We start from the raw sequence: 18,793 nt of genomic DNA on the forward strand, positions 1-18,793 counted from the left end.
TTTTTTTCCAGGTGGTCAAAAACGTTTGAAAAACCTAACAGAAGAAACTTATGGAAAATTTGCCTTGTTTTTGTTTCGGAGATCTGAAGCATTTTTTTGGGTTGTTTCCAGACTGTTTTTCCAAATTTTTTCCTTCTTATTTTACAGAAAATTTTGAAATCCATTAACCACTATACAACCTATGACGTATAGGTACACCATAGGTCACCTCCTGCTCTCTGATGCGGGCGCTGGCGCTGAGCCCGCACATTTTCCAGCACATGACAGCTGATTTCATGACATATGATTTTCCCCCGAACAGCTGTATATTTGGTATCACTTTGTTCAGAATCACCCAATCAAAATATAAACTAAATTAATTTGATCCGTAAACTGCGTAACGATAAAAAAAAAAAAAAGATCAAAATGCCAGAATTACGTTTTTTTTGGTCATGTCAACATTGCAATAAAATCCAATAACGGGCGATCAAAACATTGTATCTATCCCAAATTTTTGTCAAATAATAATTTTATTTCTATAGCGAAAACATATTCCGCCACACTTTACATTTTAGAGGGGACTTGTAAAGACAAAAGACATTACAGTATAACAAAAATCACATAAATCAACAGATACCAAGAGGAGTGAGGGCCCTGCTCACAAGCTTACAATCTATGAGGATAGGGGAGACACGAAAGGTGGGTGGTAACAATTGCTTTCATTGTTTGGACCAGACATAATTAAGAAATCGGGTTTTCATGCTATGATGCATGAAACGGTTATCGGCATGAATATGTAACATTACAGACACAGAGGGCTATTAAATGCATAAAGCGTGTGAGAACATGATATGAGGAACCTGGTTATGGTTAAAATTTATATATAGTTAGTTAAATTAATGTGTTGAGGTGGTAGGCCAGTTTGAAAAATGTGTTTTTAGAGTACGCTTAAAACTGTGGGTATTGGAGATTAATCGAGTTAACCTGATTAGTGCTTTCCAAAAAATTGGCGCAGCACGTGAAAAGTCTGGGAGACGGAAGTGGGAGGTTCTGAATATTGAGGATGTTAACCTCAGGTCATTAGCAGAACGGAGTGCACGGGTAGGGTGGTAGCCTGAGACGAGGGAGGAGATGTAGGGTGGTGCTGAACCATGGAGGGCTTTGTGGGTGAGGGTAATAAGTTTGTAATGAATTCTGGAGTGGATGGGTAGCCAGTGTAATGACTGGCACAAGGTAGAGGCATCGGTGTAACTGTTGGTGAGGAATATGATCCTGGCAACAGTATTCGAGACATATTAGAGAGGGGAGAGTTTGGTAACAGGGAGACCGATTAGTAGAGAGTTACAATAGTCCAGACGAGAATGAATAAGAGAAACAGAAAGTTTTTGCAGAGTCAAAAGTAAGAAAAGGTCGAATTCTACAAATGTTTTTGAGGTGCAGATAACAAGAGCGAGCCAGTGAACGGATATGCGTGGGTGAATGCAAGATCTGAATCAAGTATGACCCCAAGACAGTGGGCATGTTGCTTCGGAGTAATGGTGGAACCACACACAGAAATGGCAATGTCGGGCACAGGTAGGTTAGCAAAGGGAGGAACCACAAGGAGTTCAGTTTTTGACAGGTTCGGTTTCAGAAAGGGGAGAACATGATGTTGGAGACAGTGGTGAGACAATCACTGGTCACTGGTGTTTCCTGATAATGCAGGCGTGATGTCAGGAGAAGAGGTGTATAATTGGGTGTCATCAGCATAGAGATGGTACTGAAAACCTAATCTACTGATTGTCCAGTAGGGGCGGTATACAAGGAGAAGAGGAGGGGGCCTAGAACCGATCCTTGAGGAACCCCAACAGTAAGGGGAAAATGAAAGTAGAAGGAGCCAGCAAAAGATACAGTGAAGGAGCGGTCAGAGAGATAGGAGAACCAGGAGAGAATGGTGTCCTTGAGCTGATGATCCACAGTGTCGAATGCTGCAGAGATCCAAGAGAATTAGCAAGGAATAGTGACCATTAGATTTAGCTGTTAGTAGATCATTAGAGACTTTAGTGAGGGCAGTTTCAGTAGAGTGTAAAGAGCGGAAACCGGATTGGAGAGGGTCGAGAAGAGAGTTATCTGAGAGATAGAGGATAAGACAGGAGTGGATCAAGCGTTCCAGGAGTTTAGAGATGAAGGGAAGATTAGAGACAGGTCTATAGTTAGCAGCACAGTTTTGGTTGAGGGATGTTTTTTTAAGTAATGGATGTATGACGGCATGCTTAAATGAGGACGGAAAGATACCAGAAGAGAGAGGTTGAATATTTTTGTTAGGTGAGGGGTGACAGCAGGGGAAAGGGACTGGAGAAGTGAGGGAATACACTTTAACCCCTTCATGACCCAGCCTATTTTGACCTTAATGACCTGGCCATTTTTTTGCAATTCTGATCAGTGTCCCTTTATGAGGTAATAACTCAGGAACGCTCCAACGCATCCTAGCCATTCTGAGACTGTTTTTTCGTGACATATTGGGCTTCATGTTAGTGGAAAATTTAGGTCGATAATTTTTGCGTTTATTTGTGAAAAAAATGGAAATTTGGCGAAAATTTTGAACATTTCGCAATTTTCAAACTTTGAATTTTTATTCTGTTAAACCAGAGTTATATGACACAAAATAGTTAATAAATAACATTTCCCACATGTCTACTTTACATCAGCACAAATTTGGAAACAAAATTTTTTTTGTTAGGTCGTTATAAGGGTTAAAAGTTAACCAGCAATTTCTCAATTTTACAACAAAATTTACAAAACACTTTTTTTTTTTAGGGACCACGTCACATTTGAAGTCACTTTGAGGGGTCTATAAGGCAGAAAATACCCAAAAGTGACACCATTCCAAAAACTGCACCCCTCAAGCTACTCAAAACTACATTCAAGAAGCTTATTAACCTTTCAGGTGCTTCACAGGAACTAAAGCAACGTGGAAGGAAAAAATGGACATTTTAATTTTTCCAACAAAAATGTTCTTTTAGCATCAATTTTTTCATTTTCTCATGGGTAACAGGATAAAATGGATCCTAAAATTTGTTAAGCAATTTCTCCTGAGTATACCAATACCTCATATGTGGTCATAAACCACTGTTTGGGCGCACGGCAGGGCTCAGAAGGGAAAGAGCGCCATTTGACTTTTTGAATGGAAAATATGCTGGAATATTTAGCGGTTGCCATGTCGTGTTTGGAGAGTCCCTGTGCGCCTAAACATTGGAGCACAAGTGACCCCATTTTGGAAACTAGACCATCCAAGGAACTTATCTAGATGCATAGTGAGCACTTTGAACCCCCAGGTGCTTCACAAATTGATCCGTAAAAAAAAAAGACTTTCACAAAAATGTTCTTTTAGCCTCAGTTTTTTCATTTTCACATGGGCAACAGGATAAAGTGGATCCTAAGATTTGTTGGGCAATTTCTCCTGAGTACACCAATACCTCATATGTGGTCATAAACCACTGTTTGGGCGCACGGCAGGGCCCGGAAGGGAAGGAGCACCATTTGACTTTTTGAATGGAAAATTAGCTCCATTCGTTAGCGGACACGTCGCGTTTGGAGAGCCCCTGTGTAGCTAAACATTGGAGCTCCCCCACAAGTGACCCCATTTTGGAAACTAGACCCCCCAAGGAACTTATCTAGATGTGTGGTGAGCACTTTGAACCCCCAAGTGCTTCACAGAAGTTTATAATGCAGAGCAGTGAAAATAAAATATAATTTTTTTTCCTCAAAAATGTTTTTTTAAAGTTGTTGTGCAATTTATCCTGAGTACATCGATACCCCATATGTGGGGGGGAACCACTGTTTGGGCGCATGGGAGAGCTCAGAAGGGAAGGAGCGCCATTTTGGAATGCAGACTTTGATGGAGTGTTCTGCGGGCGTCATGTTGCATTTGCAGAGTCCCTGATGTGCCCAAACAGTAGAAAGCCCCCACAAGTGACCCCATTTTGGAAACTAGACCCCCAAGAAGCTTACCTAGATGTGTAGTGAGCACTTTGAACCCCCAAGTGCTTCACAGAAGTTTATAAACTCAGAGCCATGAAAATAAAAAATAATTTTTTTTCCCTCTAAAATGATTTTTTAGCCTGCTATTTTTTATTTTTCCAAGGGTAACAGGATAAAGTGGACCCCTAAAGTTGTGATCCAGTTTGTCCTGAGTACGCTGGTACCCCATATGTGGGGGGAAACCACTGTTTAGGCACACAGCAGGGCTCAGAAGGGAAGGAGCACCATTTGATTTTTTGAATGGAAAATTAGCTCCAATCGTTAGCGGACACCATGTCGTGTTTGGAGAGCCCCTGTGTGCCTAAACAGTAGAAAGCCCCGACAAGTGACCCCATTTTGGAAACTAGACCCCCCAAGAAGCTTATCTAGATGTGTAGTGAGCACTTTGAACCCCAGGTGCTTCACAGAAGTGTATAATGCAGAGCCGTGAAAATAAAATTATTTTTTTCCTCAAAAAAAATATTTTTTAGCCCGCAATTTTTTATTTTCACAAGGGTAACAGGAGAAATTGGACCCCAAAAGTTGTTGTACAGTTTGTCCTGAGTACGCTGGTACCCCATATGTGGGGGGGAAACCACTGTTCGGGCACATGTCGGGGCTCGAAAGAGAAGTAGTGACGTTTTGAAATGTCGACTTTGATGGAATGGTCTGCGGGCATCATGTACGTTTGCAGAGCCCCTGATGTGCCTAAACAGTAGAAACTCCCAAGTGACCCCATTTTGGAAACTAGACCACCGAAGGAACTTATCTAGATGTGTGGTGAGTACTTTGAACCCCCAAGTGCTTCACAGAAGTTTATAACGCAGAGCCGTGAAAATAAAAAGTCATTTTTTTTTTTCCACAAAAATATTTTTTTTAGCCCCCAATTTTTATTTTCCCAAGGGTAACTGGAGAAATTAGACCCCTAAAGTTGTTGTGCAATTTTTCCTGAGTACGTTGATACCCCATATGTGGAGGTAAACCACTGTTTGGGCACACGTCGGGGCTCGGAATGGAGGGAGCACTGACTTTTTGAACGCAAGATTAGCTGGAATAAATGGTGGCGCCATGTCGAGTTTGGAGACCCCGTGATATGCCTAAACAGTGGAAACCCCTCAATTCTAACGCCAACCCTAACCCCAACACACCCCTAACCCTAATCCCAAAACTAACCACAACCCTAACCCCAACCCACCCCTAACCCTAATCTTAACCCTAATTCTAACCCTAATTCCAACCCTAGCCCTAATGGAAAAATAAAAATATTTTCTTTATTTTATTATTTGATCCTGCCTATGGGGGTGATAAAGGGGGGTGTATTTACTTTTTTTTTCATTTTGATCACTGTGAGAGTGTATCACCATAATCAAAATGAAAAAAAAAATGAATCTGCAGCCGGCAGTACCCGGCGGGCGCACTGCGCATGCGCCCGCTATTTCCCAAGATGGCGGCGCCCATGATCCGGGACAGCGGGACACCGGGAAGGCCAGAGGGACATCGGAGGCACCGTGGATGGTAAGGGGGGGAAATCGGAAGGTGGGGGGGGAGCGGAGGAAAGGGGAGGGGGAGCTGATGGTAACGGCGGCGGCACATAGCCGATCGCCCCCGCCAGTCGGTGTGTGTGTGTGTCGGGTCTCGGTCTCCAGCCATGCCCGATGCTATTGCAGCATCGGCCATGGCTGGATTGTAATATTTCACCAATTTTCATTGGTGAAATATTACAAATCGCTCTGATTGGCTGTTAAAAGTGAAACTGCCAATCAGAGCGATCGTAGGCACGTGCGGGCTAAGCCAAGCCCCCAGGGGTGAACTTCCAAGGGTCCTCTGTGTGCGCGGGTCGGGTGACCTTTCAGTGACCCCGGTCACCCGACCCGCAGGGGGGCAATGAATTCATGACGCTGCATAGGCGTCATGGGTCAGATTAGCACCGGCTTTCATGAAGCCTATGTGGCGTCAAAGGTCGGGAAGGGGTTAATGAATAAATGAGAATCAGTACATATGAAAAGTTATATTTGTATTGCATACGTATTAATCAAATAACATTCAGGGACATTTCCATGGCTTTTGCTTTGGATCTGTGCATCTTTGAAAACACCTTAATCGATGATTGAAACAATATACGTACAAAACTAACTTTTCATGTAGACTAATTCTAGATTTAAACTGTATATTATTGGGTGACATGAGAATAATATGGATGATGTCCAAACCCTTGAAGAGCAGTGTAATATAAATGTTGCAGGTTTTACATTACTGTATATGGGCGGAAAAAAATAGGAGCAATTAACATTCATTAAAGTAAATGACCATTGGTATTTCTCGCACTGATGGAGACAGGCTGAGACATGAGATCTCACTGCTATTATTGACTTTCACCATCACTTTAGTTGATATTATCCAGTGCCAAAATTCATTAAGGGCACAGGTACATATGGGGGATATATCGGATAGGTCAAGGCTTTGTAAGGACACCAGAGGTGTAAAACTTGAAGACGACAGGGTGACAAGGTAGTTGCCCCCTATATTGAGGGACTTTAATGTCCTTAGGTCAATGAATAAATCTTGATGCAGAAGTCTAAGATTATTTCTTGACAGGTCCAAAGTTTGGAGACTTTTTAACTCGCTGAATAAACTTTCTGGCAAAGAGAAAATTTGGTTCTTTGCAAGATTAAGGGTTTCCAGTGAGGCCAGAGGTATAAAAATGTCTGAACATTGGCCATGATTCCAGACTTGTCCTAGGTCATTATCTGATAGATCCAAATAAAGAAGGGAACTGTTAAAAAGTTTTGTGGTATTGGGTGAACACCACGAGAGCTCATTACTGCCAAGCAAAAGTTGTTTTAGAGAACGTAACTTAAGGATTTCCCACAAGCTTCGCAGATCAGTCATACGGTTACTCGAAAGGTCCACAAATGTACAGTTGGGGCAGAAGGAGGTAAGACCGACAGGGCTGGAGATGCGATTTTGCTTTAATGAGACAAATTGTAAACCCAGCAGCTCAACCAGTGGAATCTCCGTGAGGGCATTATCCCTTAAACTCAAGGAATCCAAGGAGATGAGGCTATTCAAGGCTTGGTATTGTATCACTCCAATATGGTTGGAACTGAGATCTAGGGTTATAAGAGGGGAAGATGACAGACTTGAAAAACTGTTTCTCGTAATTTCTCCAATGAGATTTCCAGACATATTGAGGCTGATGAGTTGTGTTAATCCAGAAAATGCTCCAGGGCTGATTTGGTTGATTTGGCTTGAGGACAAGTCAAGAGACAGTAGACTTGGGAATACAGAAAAAATGTCCGAAGGCAATTCTGAGATGTAACTACGTGATATGTCAAAAATGTAGACATTGCTTAGGTGGAGGCCTGAAAATGTGCTTTTTTCTGGATTTTTCACGTTCCTAAAGTGATACCCACTTCCCAACACAGCAGTGTTCCTCATCCGAACATGCTTCACTTGAGTCCCAGAAATAATTTTAAAGAAATTCTCCACTTTTTCTGCATTCCAGGCCATTGACGATATATCTAGGGTACCCAATGTTATGTTTCTAAATGGGTTGTGGCACATGGAACGGTTAGGAATTTGGAGGGGATTCGATGAGAGGTCAAGTAGCTCCAGTCTTCTTCCTCGCAGATTCTGGAGATCATCTCCACATAGATCACTGATTTTGTTGAGCTTCAAAATAATGTAGGAAAGTGAATGCATCCCAAGGAAACTGGAATCAGGCTGCAGCCGGCGCAGATTATTGTATGAGAGGTCAAGCTTCTTCAGAGAAGTTAACTCACCCAAGAAACCAGACTCCAGGATGGACTCATTCAGTCCACAATGGTCAAGAAGAAGGGTCTCTAGTCTGGACAGACCTCGGAAAGAATCTGGATGTAACCTGAGATTGCGGTTGCTGCCGAGGTCAAGGGCGGTGAGGTTTGTCACTTTTATAAAAGCAGATTTCTCAACATAGAAGAATCCATTAGTAATTTGTCCACCAAGATTGAGAACTTGGAGCTGGAGAAGGTTTTGGAAAGAGTCCGGGGATATAGATGAAATCCGATTGAAGGAGAGTGAAAGAACTTGGGTATCAGGAGGGACAGAAGGAACAGACACTAAACCTTGGCCATTGCTGGAGTAAATATTTTGATATTTGGCAGCTTGAAGGGAATGTGAAGAGGAAACAGTTACGATCAGTAGAACAATGGACTGAAGAATCATGTTACCTGCAACAAAATAAAGAGATATTGTTACTTTCTTCTATTCCATTTTCTTCTACAAAATTCAATTTAGTAAGCACGTGCGGAATAAATTAGTTTTATGTTAAGATAAAGTGTAACAGCTAAATGATAGAAGGGTTGGGTGTTACAATTCTAACACCTGATCTTATTGGTATCAAGGTAGATAAATAAGCTTTTATCAGATGTATCCAACAGCAAATTCCTCTTTCTCCCCATTCAGGACACAAGATCTCTTGAAGAAGCCGAACTTGGGGTGGGGGTGGGGTGATAGACAGCAATCGTGGATAAATATCAAATCAACCAATGTCCTAAATGCAAAGGGAACTTCACATCAATAATACAACTATTCCTACAAAAATGAATATAGGAAGAAGAAGAGATCCCAATAATAAAACAGCAATTTTATTTATATCATATTAAAATACATAAAAAAGCAAAAAATGCCATGGGGGACACCACAACATAACCAAATACATTCAGAAGGAGGATGTCTCCATAAACATGGAAACAGCCAAACCTAATAGATCTGCCCGTTAGCTCCTGTATACATTAGAATAGACTGTCGGATGATATTGGCTGGTTTGGACAACTTTCGTCTAGTGTGTATGGGAGCCTATAGAGTCTCATACAGTGACTGCAGATTTGTGGTTTAAGACTGCACAAACCCTTTTACAGTGGTTGTCTGTTATGAATGGGAAACAGAGGAGGAAAAACAAGACAACAAGCTAAGTCTCAGAAAACCAGAGAAGTTAGTAACTATGCAGATTGCAGATCCCTGATCTTAACCGCACAACTAGCAGCAGTAGTGTAGCGTTCCTACGTTGGTCCTAGACGCCTCGTCACAACCGGAGAACTACATAAGCCTAAAGCAGGAAAAGAGGAAAACTAACTGCCCCAGAGCAGACCCCAAAGGAAAGACAGCCCCCCACATGTATTGACGGTGAAACAAGATGAAAACACAAAGGCAGGAAAATAGGCTGAGCAAACGATTGGGCCCGGCTAACTAGAAAGGACAGAAAAGGAAAGACACCGTCTGCAATCTGCCAAAAACAACCTACAAAAATATTGTCCAACACTTCTGATAGCAAAATTAACCCTTAAGTCACTAGACTTCTAAACCTATATCAGCACTCTGAAATATTCTGAGAGCAAAAAAAGAGGCCAATCTAATAAGGGACAAAAAGCAGATTGGCAAATACTGATTAATAGGAGTGGAATTTCAGCATAGCCCCAGCAGGGGCAGGCTGATTACACAACAAACTGAATTGACCAACAAGCGCAAGTGTGAACATTAGCAAAAAACAAACTTAACTTGAGAAGACTGGAAGAGAGCTGAAGTCGAGGACCTGAGAAGCAGACTGAATCACCAGCACCCGGATAGGGCGTCGGCTGTCTTATATCCAGTCTGATACTCCAGAGATCCAATAGTTATCTTCCTCATCAGGTGGCAGATCACTACCACTTAAACCAACCGCACTACCTCCTGTCACCACCAGAGGGAGAACGGAAGGGGAACTCTCAACTGGTGGAGCAGAAAATGAGTTCATGACAGTAGTCCACGACTTGAACATCCCATTCTCACCCACTATGCCTCTCTATAAAATAACATTTTATACTTGCCGTTCCAACAGTGTCGCCACTCACTCTCCTGGCGGTCATAACAATGTCACATGATCCCTGTGGCCAATCAGCGCTGGCTTAACTCTCCCCACCTTCGGATAAGTGACTCACATCCAGAGGAGGTCACAACTGCTGCTGCTCTCATTTCCACCAGATGTATGTGATACGTCTAAAGGCAGGAAAGTGAATCCAGCGCTGATTGACTGCAGGGATTGCGTGACATAATAACGCCATGCGATCTCTGGGAGAGACAGTGCCAACACTGCACCTGAAGTGAGCAATAAGGCTGCAGTCACACGAGCGTAAAAAAAAAAAAAAAATAAAAAAAAAATCAGTCCCATCCTCATACAGAAAAGTGGCACAATTTTTTTTTCACACTTGTCATCCATGTGCTGTCTTTATACAATCTGTTTTTTACTCAGCTATTAACCCCTTAACGACAGCCAATACGCCTTTTAATGGCGGCAGTTAAGGGTAATTCTTCAGCGCCGCTTTTAATGGTGCTGAGTAATAAGGGTATAGCGCCCCCCAGAGTCGCAATTTCTCCAGGGTCTTGGCTACCGGGGGTAGCTGAGACCCAGAGAGCATGATTTGGGTTGTTTTTTTACTGACCCCAGTGTTGTGATCGCTATTATTAACAAAATAACGGCAACCTCAAAAAATAAAAAAGTCCGATTTCCCATTTAATTTTTCTTTCCTCTGATGTGATCGCTCGCACATCAGTGAAGATAGAAGTCCTAACCCTATTGGGAAAATGGAAATAAACTTTTTTTAATTATATTATTTTTCCCTAACTAAGGGGGATTTGATTTACTATTTATAGCGGGTTTTTATGTTTGGCAGCTGTCACACGCTAAAAGACGCTTTTTATTGTAAAAATAGTTTTTGCATCACCACATTTTGAGAGCTATAATTTTTCCTTATTTTGACCCACAGAGTCATTTGAGGTCTTATTTTTTGCGGGACGAGTTTACGTTTTTATTGGTACCATTTTCGGGCATGTGACATTTTTTGATCGCTTTTTATTCTCATTTTTGGGACGCAGAATGAGCAAAAACCTGCATTTACACCATTCCGCGTGTGGTAAAATTGATAAAGGGGTTTTATTATTCGGGTCAGTACGATTACAGCGATACCTCAATTATATCTTTTTTTATGTTTTGTCGCTTTTATACAATAAAAACAATTTTATATAAAAAATTATTATTTTTGCATCGCTTTCTTCTACAAGCTATAAAACTTTATTTTTTTGCTCATGACACTCTGGCCACCAGGGAGATTCCCACCACCCTGGAGGAGCTTATCACCGTGCGGTGTGTGCAAGCGTTCAGCCACCATCTGGCTCCGCCATTACTCAGCAGCTGGTTCCATCTCTGCACTGTGGACCCCGGGCTGCGAACGCACCTCATATCTCCTTTTATATTATTTGGTGCGTTCCGCAGGCCCTAACAATTTGATCGCGCTGATCTGAGGGCCTCTCTCCCTGCAGGCCCCCAGATCCAATATGGCCGTGGGGGCCTGCAGGGAGGTGGCTTCCTCAGTACACATGTAAAAATAATTTTCAAAAATTCCTAAATAGAAAAAAAAAATAATATTCCCTAATAAAAATTTTTTTTTTGTAAATAAAAAAAACAATAAAAATACACATAATTAGTATCGCCGTATCCGTAACGACCCACCCTTTAAAACTGTCCCACTAGTTAACCCCTTTAAAAAAGAAAAAAAAAATAGGCAAAAACAATGGTTTATTATCATACCGCCAAACAAAAAGTGCAATAACGCGCAATCAAAAAGACAGATATGGCTAGGGTTAGGGTTGAAGTTAGAATTGGGGGGGGGGTTCCACTGTTTGGGTACATCAGGGGCTCTCCAAACACAACATGGCGTTTGAGCTCAATTCCAGCCAATTCTGTGTTGAAAAAGTCAAACGGTGCACCTTCCCTTCCAAGCTCTGCCATGTGCACAAACAGTGGTTTACCCCCACATATGGGGTATCAGCCTATTCAGGACAAATTGCACAACAACTTCTGGGGTCCAATTCCTCCTGTTATTTGGGAAAATAAAATATTAGGGGCAAAAATATTGTTTTTGTGGAAAAAAATATAATTATTTTATGGCTCTACGTTATAAACTTCTGTGAAGCACTTGGGGGTTCAAAGTGCTCACCACACATCTAGATAAGTTCCTTGGGGGGTCTGGTTTCCAAAATGGGGTCACATGTGGGGGGTTTCCACAGTTTAGGCACATCTGGGGCTCTCCAAACGCACATGACACCCACAGACCATTCCATCAAAGTATGCATTCCAAAACGTCACTACTTCCCTTACGAGCCCCGATGTGTGCCCATATAATAGTTTTCTCCCACATATGGGATATCAGCATACTCAGGACAAATTGTACAACTTTTGGGATCCAATATCTTGTTACCCTTGGGAAAATAAAAAAATGAGGACTAAAAGATCATGTTTGTGGAAAAAATATGATATTTTTTATTTTCACGCCTGGGCGTTATAAACTTCTGTGAAGAATTTGGGATTCCAAGTGCTCACCACACATCTAGATAAGTTCCTTGGGGGGGTCTAGTTTCCAAAATGGGGTCACTTGTGGGAGGTTTCCACTGCTTAGGCACATCAGGGGCTCTCCAAATGCAGCATCGCGTCTGATCTCAGTTCCAGCCAAAAAAGTCAAATGGTGCTGCTTCCCTTCCGAGCTCTGCCATGCACTCAAATAGTGGTTTACCCCCACATATGGGGTATCAGTGTACTCAGGACATATTGCACAATAACTTTTGGGGTCCTGTTTCCCTAGGGAAAATAAAAATTGGGGGTGAAAAGATCATTTTTTTGGAAAAAATATGATTTTTTAATTTTATGGCTGTACGTTATAAACTTATGTGAAGCCCATGGGGGTTCAAAGTTCTCATCACACATCTAGAAAAGTTCCTTGGGGGGACTATTTTCCAAAATGGTGTCATTTGTGGGGTTTCCACTGTTTAGGCACATCAGGAGCTCTCCAAACGTGACATGGAGCCCAATCTCAATTCCAGCCAATTTTGCGTTGAAAAAGTCTAATGGCTCTCGCTCCCTTCCGAGCTCTGCCGTGCGCCAAAACAGGGGTTCCCCCCCACATATCAGATATCAGCGTACTCAGGACAAATTGCACAATAACCTTTGCAGTCCAATCTTTCCTGTTACCCTTGGTAAAATAAAAAAATTTGATCTGATGTAATTTTTTTGTGAAAAAAAGTTAAATGTTCATTTTTTTTTTTTTTTTTTAAATATTCAAAAAATTCCTGTGAAGCACCTGAAGGGTTAATAAACTTCTTGAATGTGGTTTCAAGTACTGTCAGGGGTGCAGTTTTCAGCATGGTATCACTTTTGGGTATTTTCTATCATATAGACCCCTCAAAGTGACTTCAGATGTGATGTGGTCCCTAAAAATAAAATGTGTTGTAAAAATGAGAAAGCGCTGGTCACCTTTTAACCCTCATAACTTCCTAACAAAGAAAAAAAAAAAAATTTGGTTCCAAAATTGTGCTGATGTTAAGTAAACATGTGGGAAATGTTACTTAATTTTTTTGGTGTGCCATATCTCTGATTTAAGGGCATAAAAATTCAAATTGGAACATTTTTGCCAAATTTCCGTTTTTTTTTCACAAATAAACGCAAGTTATATCAATGACATTTTACAACTAACATGAAGTACAATATGTCACGAGAAAACAATGTCCGAATCACCGGGATCCATGGAACGGTTCCAGAGTTATTACCTCATAAAGGGACAGTGGTCAGAATTGTAAAAATTGGCCTGGGCATTAAGATGCAAACCACCCTTGGGAGTAAAGGGGCAAAGGGCATAAAAATAGTTTGAAAATTATGAAATTTTCAAAATGTTTACCAAATTTCCATTTTTTTTTTAAACAAATAAGCGCAAGTCATATCAAAGAAATTTTACAACTATCATAAAATCATAAAGTACAATATGTCACAAAAAAACAAACTCAGAATCACCGGGATCTGTTAAAGTGTTCTAGAGTTATGACCTCATAAAATGACACTGGTCAGAATTTAAAAAATTGGCCTGGTCACGAAGGCAAAAACAGGCTCTGGCGCGAAAAGGTTAATTCCAGGACTTGATCAATCACATACCAAACTACTATTCCATCAAATTTGCGTCCACGTACCCACGTCTGTACACTCCCGAGTGTGAACCCCACAAATGTTCTTGAAAAGTCAGGTCATCTGAAAACTAATTCTAGGACTTGATTACTCACAAACATTTTTGACCATTTATCTAACTTTGACTGTTTTTACGACTGTCTCGCTACACAGAACTTTGGCTTCCATTTATATTACTTACATTTATGTTGGTGATACGGACATGATCATTTTATTGGAGGATCTCTAATAATGAGGAATTTCCGTAATTCTACACTATGGGCTTTATTTTATGGTTGTTGCCAAACCTCTGGTACCAGACAATACTTTACAGATTCTGTAGAGAACTGGTTGTTTTGTGCACATAGCAGTTCTGTCCTTGGCTGGTGGGAGCTTGCTATGATGCACCACGTCTATTGGCACATTCGTCTCTCGTATAGGGAATGATGGAGATAAACGGACGTTGTACGACCAGTCCCTGAAAGTGTCTGCCGTTCTAGCCCTGCTGGTGTTCTTTAATCTTTGGAACAAACTCAGCCAATGTGTTTTAAGGCCCCGTCACACACAGCGATATCGCCGATTTTGTGACGCCACAGCGATCTCTCCAGCGAAATCGCTGTGTGTGACATGGATCAGCGACCAGCCCCCCGCCGGGTATCGCTGATCGTGCAGGATCGTCCTGGGCCATTTTTTGATTGTTGGTCTCCCGCTGGCCAGCGCGCATCGCTGCGTGTGGCAGCGGGAGACCAACGATTAGCGACGCTGGACACTGGTATCTAGGGTAAATAGCGGGTATCCAAGAGCCGCGTGGCTCTTAGAAACCCGCTGTTTACCTTAGATATCAGCTTGCTCGCTGGTGAGTCTGTCTATGTGACAGGTCACCAGCGATCAGCTTAACGATGTCCCAGCGATCCCATCCACGTTGGATCGTTGGTGGGATCGCTGGGACATCGTTATGTGTATCGGGGCCTTTAGGAGCATGCCTGAGTAATAATTCCTGGAAGGATTTTCTTGTTTGCTCAATGTCTCTAGAAGCTTTGAATGGGTCCTGGAACTTCAATTTTACCCTAAAGACCAAATGGTGTGCCATCTATTATAGGCAAAGCTGTGTGTCCAGTACTCACATTGGTGCCATATTAGATATATTTCTGAACACATAAAAGCTAATGCAATAAAATTTGAGGTGTGTTCCTCAGAATGTACAAAAGAATCATAAAAGAGACGGTGAAAACAATGAAAATTGTACATTTTCAAACTTGTGTTGCATCAACTGCATAAAAAAGTGGTGGTAACAAACTACCTCCCTAGATATATACATTAGAGGGTACAATTTATAAAAAAAAACAAAAAACAAAAAAAAAACAAACAACATTTATGGGGGATTTCTATTGTTCTTGAACCACACAGGCTCTGCAAATATGACAATTTCAAATAAAGCCAAATTTGTCACATTGTGCCCCTACCTGTCCGATCCATGCTGTATGTCCAAACAGAACTTTTTGACTACATATGGGATATCATCGCACTCATAAGAAAGTGGGTAACAAATTGTGCGGTCCACTTTTTGGTGTAATCTCTGACAAAAGTGAGAAATTCAGGTCTAAAACAAGATTTTTGTGAAAAAAAAAAAATAACTTTTTCAATACGACGATCTAATATCAAATTGTGTGTCGTACCTGTGGGTTCAAATTGCTCAATATACCCCTGGATAAAATCTTTAGAGGGGTGTAGTTTCCAAAATGGGGTCAGTTGTGGGGGGTTTCTGCTGTTTAGGCACATCAGGGGCTCTCCAAACGCAACATGGCATCCGCTCTCACAATTTTGAGATTAAAAAGTCAAAAGGCGCTCCTTCCCTTCTGAGCCCCGCCATGCACACAAACAGTGGTTTACCTCCACATATGGGGTATCAGCGTACTCAGGACAAATTGCAAAACAACTTTGGGGGTATAATTTCTCCTGTTACCCTTGGGAAAATAAAAAACTGGGGGTGAAAAGATTATTTTTGTGGAAAAAAATATGATTTTTTTATTTTCACAGCTCTCCGTTATAAACTTCTGTGAAGCACCTGGAGGTTCAAAGTACTCACCACACATCTAGTTAAGTTCCTTGGGGTGTCTAGTTTCCAAAATGGTGTCACTTGGGTAGTGACACCTCCACCAGGGGGAGCTGGTGAGGGAAGAGAGGTTACACACTAAGAGCAGCAACCCTGAGCAACAGCACAGGTGCCACAGGTAACGAGGGAGAATAGTCAGACGAACCGAGTCAGAAACTATCAGGAGCAGACGTACCAGAAGGAGCAGCAATACACGTAGTCAAAATACCAAGCCGAGAGTCAGAAAGCCAGAACATGAGCACGGGGTCCAAAACGTAAGACGGAATACGTGGTCATGGTACAAGCCGGGGAGTCAGATGCAAGAGAGGGAACGTAACAGCAGAGACGAATACCAAGAGACTGGGACAGAGATCAATCCGGGTCATACACGTGAATATCAGTCAAAGGCAGGAGGATCACCAAGGTACAAGGGTCAGAGGCTCTAAACTGGAAGCTTGAGCTATCACTAACACTGGTCAGCAGGCTGTGAGAGACTGAAATCGCCCAGCTAGCTCCAGAACGAGGCTGAGGAAATTAACCCCCGCATGACCAGTCCGGAGTGAAGACAGCAGAGGATAAACTCCGGACTGGACCATGACAGTTTGTGGGTGTTTCCACTGTTTAGGCACATCAGGGGCTCTCCAAACACGACATGGCATCCAATCTCAATTCCAGCGACTTCTGAGTTGGAAAAAGCAAAAATGGCGCTACTTCCCTTCTGAGCTCTGCCGTGAGCCCCAAACAATGGTTTACCCCCACATATGGGGTATGAGCATACTCAGGAGACATTGCACAACAAATTTTGTCATTCATTTTCTCTTTTTACACTTGCAAAAATAAAAAAAAAATTTGTTCTGAAGTAAAATGTTTGTGAAAAAAAGTTAAATGTTCATTTTTTCCTTACACGTTGCTTTAGTCCCTGTGAAGCACCTGAAGGGTTAATAAACTCCTTGAATGTAGTTTTGAGCACCTTGAGGGGTGCAGTTTTTAGAATGGTCCCTAAAAAATGGTTTTGTACATTTTGTTGTAAAAATGAGAAATCGCTGGACAACTTTTAACCCTTATAACGTCCTCACAAAAAAAAAAAATTTGTTTCTAAAATTGTGCTGATGTAACGTAGACTTGTGGGAAATGTTATTTATTAAGTAATTTGTGTGACATAACTCTGATTTAAGGGCATAAAAATTAAAAGTTTGAAAATTGCAAAATTTTCTAAATTTTTGCCAAATTTCCATTTTTTTCAGAAATAAACACAAGTCATATTGAAGAAATTTTACCATTAACATAAAGTACAATATGTCACGAGAAAACGATGTCAGAATCAGCGGGATCCGTTAAAGCGACAGTGGTCAGAATTGTAAAAATTGGCCGGGTCATTAAGCTGCAAATTGGCTCCATCACTAAGGGGTTAATTAATAAAACCAGAAACTCCATTGAACACTTGGAATATAGTGTGCAAGAAAAGCTGAAGGATGATGCACTACAACGGCTCAACAGCAAATTTATATATAGTTTTTTGTCCTTAAAGTATTGTCAACTTTTGGGACTCATTTTTTATTACTGAAATTAAAGAACGCATTGGGTTTCAATTCAAAACATTTTACTCCCTCTGACTTCCATAGTCTCTGTTTTGTATTGTGTCTTGCTGGCTGCGGAATGAGTTTACTGAGAATCCATCAGTGAGATGATTCTGATAATATGACGGGAATGTTTTTTTAAGCTTTTATTTTCTGAGCCCTTTCCAGATGATTTATGATCTCAGACCCATAGAAGAAGAATGTGCAGGCGAAAAAAGAGCCTGTAAAAACCAAATGGTGCAAAATTTTGAATGAAACCCAATCACAAAATTGATTTATGGTCAAAAATACATGCATATAGGGGAAAAAAAAGAAGATAAAAAATAAATAAATACATATATATACCTAAGGCCATTAAAAGGGATTGTCACAGGGGCTCTTAAGATCTGTGTAATGCTTTCACAGACATACACAGTAGCAGATGTCATACAGAATGCCATGATATTGGAGTGCAGCACTTACCGGTCACCAGAGCGCTGTCACCGGAGCGAGTGCTTTTCAGATGACTGCAGTCTCCTCCTGTTATTCTCTGCTGCTCCGGTATTTAAGTCGCTGACACGTGACACTTCTCGATGAGGAAACACTCGGATGACGTCAGACAATGTTTGGTAACAATGAGAAGGGAATTTTCAAGGAGATTCCCGTATTATTCTACATCAAAGACGACATCCTGACTATACCACAAAGCAGGATGCACATGGTCCATACGTCTTCCTGGGGGACGCTTATGTCTTATTATACCAGGGTACAAAAGGGCTGATAACACTTAAAGGGGTGTTACCCCAAAACTTTTTTTGTGCCATAGCCCAAGGTGCCAAGAATCAGCATGGTCCTGGTCTCTGTCCTACAAGGAAACGGTCTCATGTCCGCTGTCACTTTCCTGGAAAGTCATGACCAGTGTTGTAACTTGAAGCTTATGAGCCCCAATGCAAAACCTACAATGGGGCCCCTAAGGCTGTGTTCACACGTTGCAGTTTTTTTGCATTTCCACGGCGGTTTTAAACGCGCGATTTTGCTGCGAAAACGCAATAAGCATCCCATGCATTCCTATGGGATTCCGCAATGCTGTGCTTATGCTGCGTTTTTTTACACGGTGGAATCGCTTCGCGGTAAAAAACGCAGCATGCTCATTAATTTAGTGGAATC

The 18,793-nt window shown here is 41.6% G+C and overlaps 1 protein-coding gene across 2 annotated transcripts; it reads right to left on the bottom strand.

Annotated features, from left to right (window-relative positions):
• Positions 1-475: 475 nt before the first annotated feature.
• On the bottom strand, positions 476-18,172 carry LOC141058281 (toll-like receptor 5). 2 transcript variants are annotated; one of them, XM_073554470.1, is made up of 2 exons: positions 18,110-18,172; positions 476-8,186 (listed from the first exon to the last, which is right to left on the bottom strand). In XM_073554470.1, exon 2 carries the CDS (start codon positions 8,179-8,181, stop codon positions 6,262-6,264), a length of 1,920 nt encoding a protein of 639 aa, XP_073410571.1. In that variant the 5' UTR covers positions 8,182-8,186; positions 18,110-18,172; the 3' UTR covers positions 476-6,261. The 2 variants fall into 2 exon arrangements, with proteins under 2 accessions (XP_073410571.1, XP_073410570.1); XM_073554469.1 differs by lacking the exon at positions 18,110-18,172 and adding an exon at positions 16,267-16,545.
• Positions 18,173-18,793: the final 621 nt, after the last annotated feature.

Source organism: Dendrobates tinctorius, unplaced genomic scaffold, assembly GCF_039654945.1.
Source record: "Dendrobates tinctorius isolate UK_male_01 unplaced genomic scaffold, ASM3965494v1 ptg000211l, whole genome shotgun sequence".
In the NCBI taxonomy this organism is placed as follows: Eukaryota; Metazoa; Chordata; class Amphibia; order Anura; family Dendrobatidae; genus Dendrobates; species Dendrobates tinctorius.

Bases quoted from the DNA above. Each gene is read 5' to 3' on its own strand.
- LOC141058281 (XM_073554469.1), bottom strand. From the start codon at position 16,327: ATGTTCTGGCTTTCTGACTCTCGGCTTGGTATTTTGACTACGTGTATT. The intron at 8,187-16,266 runs GTACGTCTGCTC...ATTTTGTTGCAG, and splicing joins GTGTATTGCTGCTCCTTCTG to GTAACATGATTCTTCAGTCC.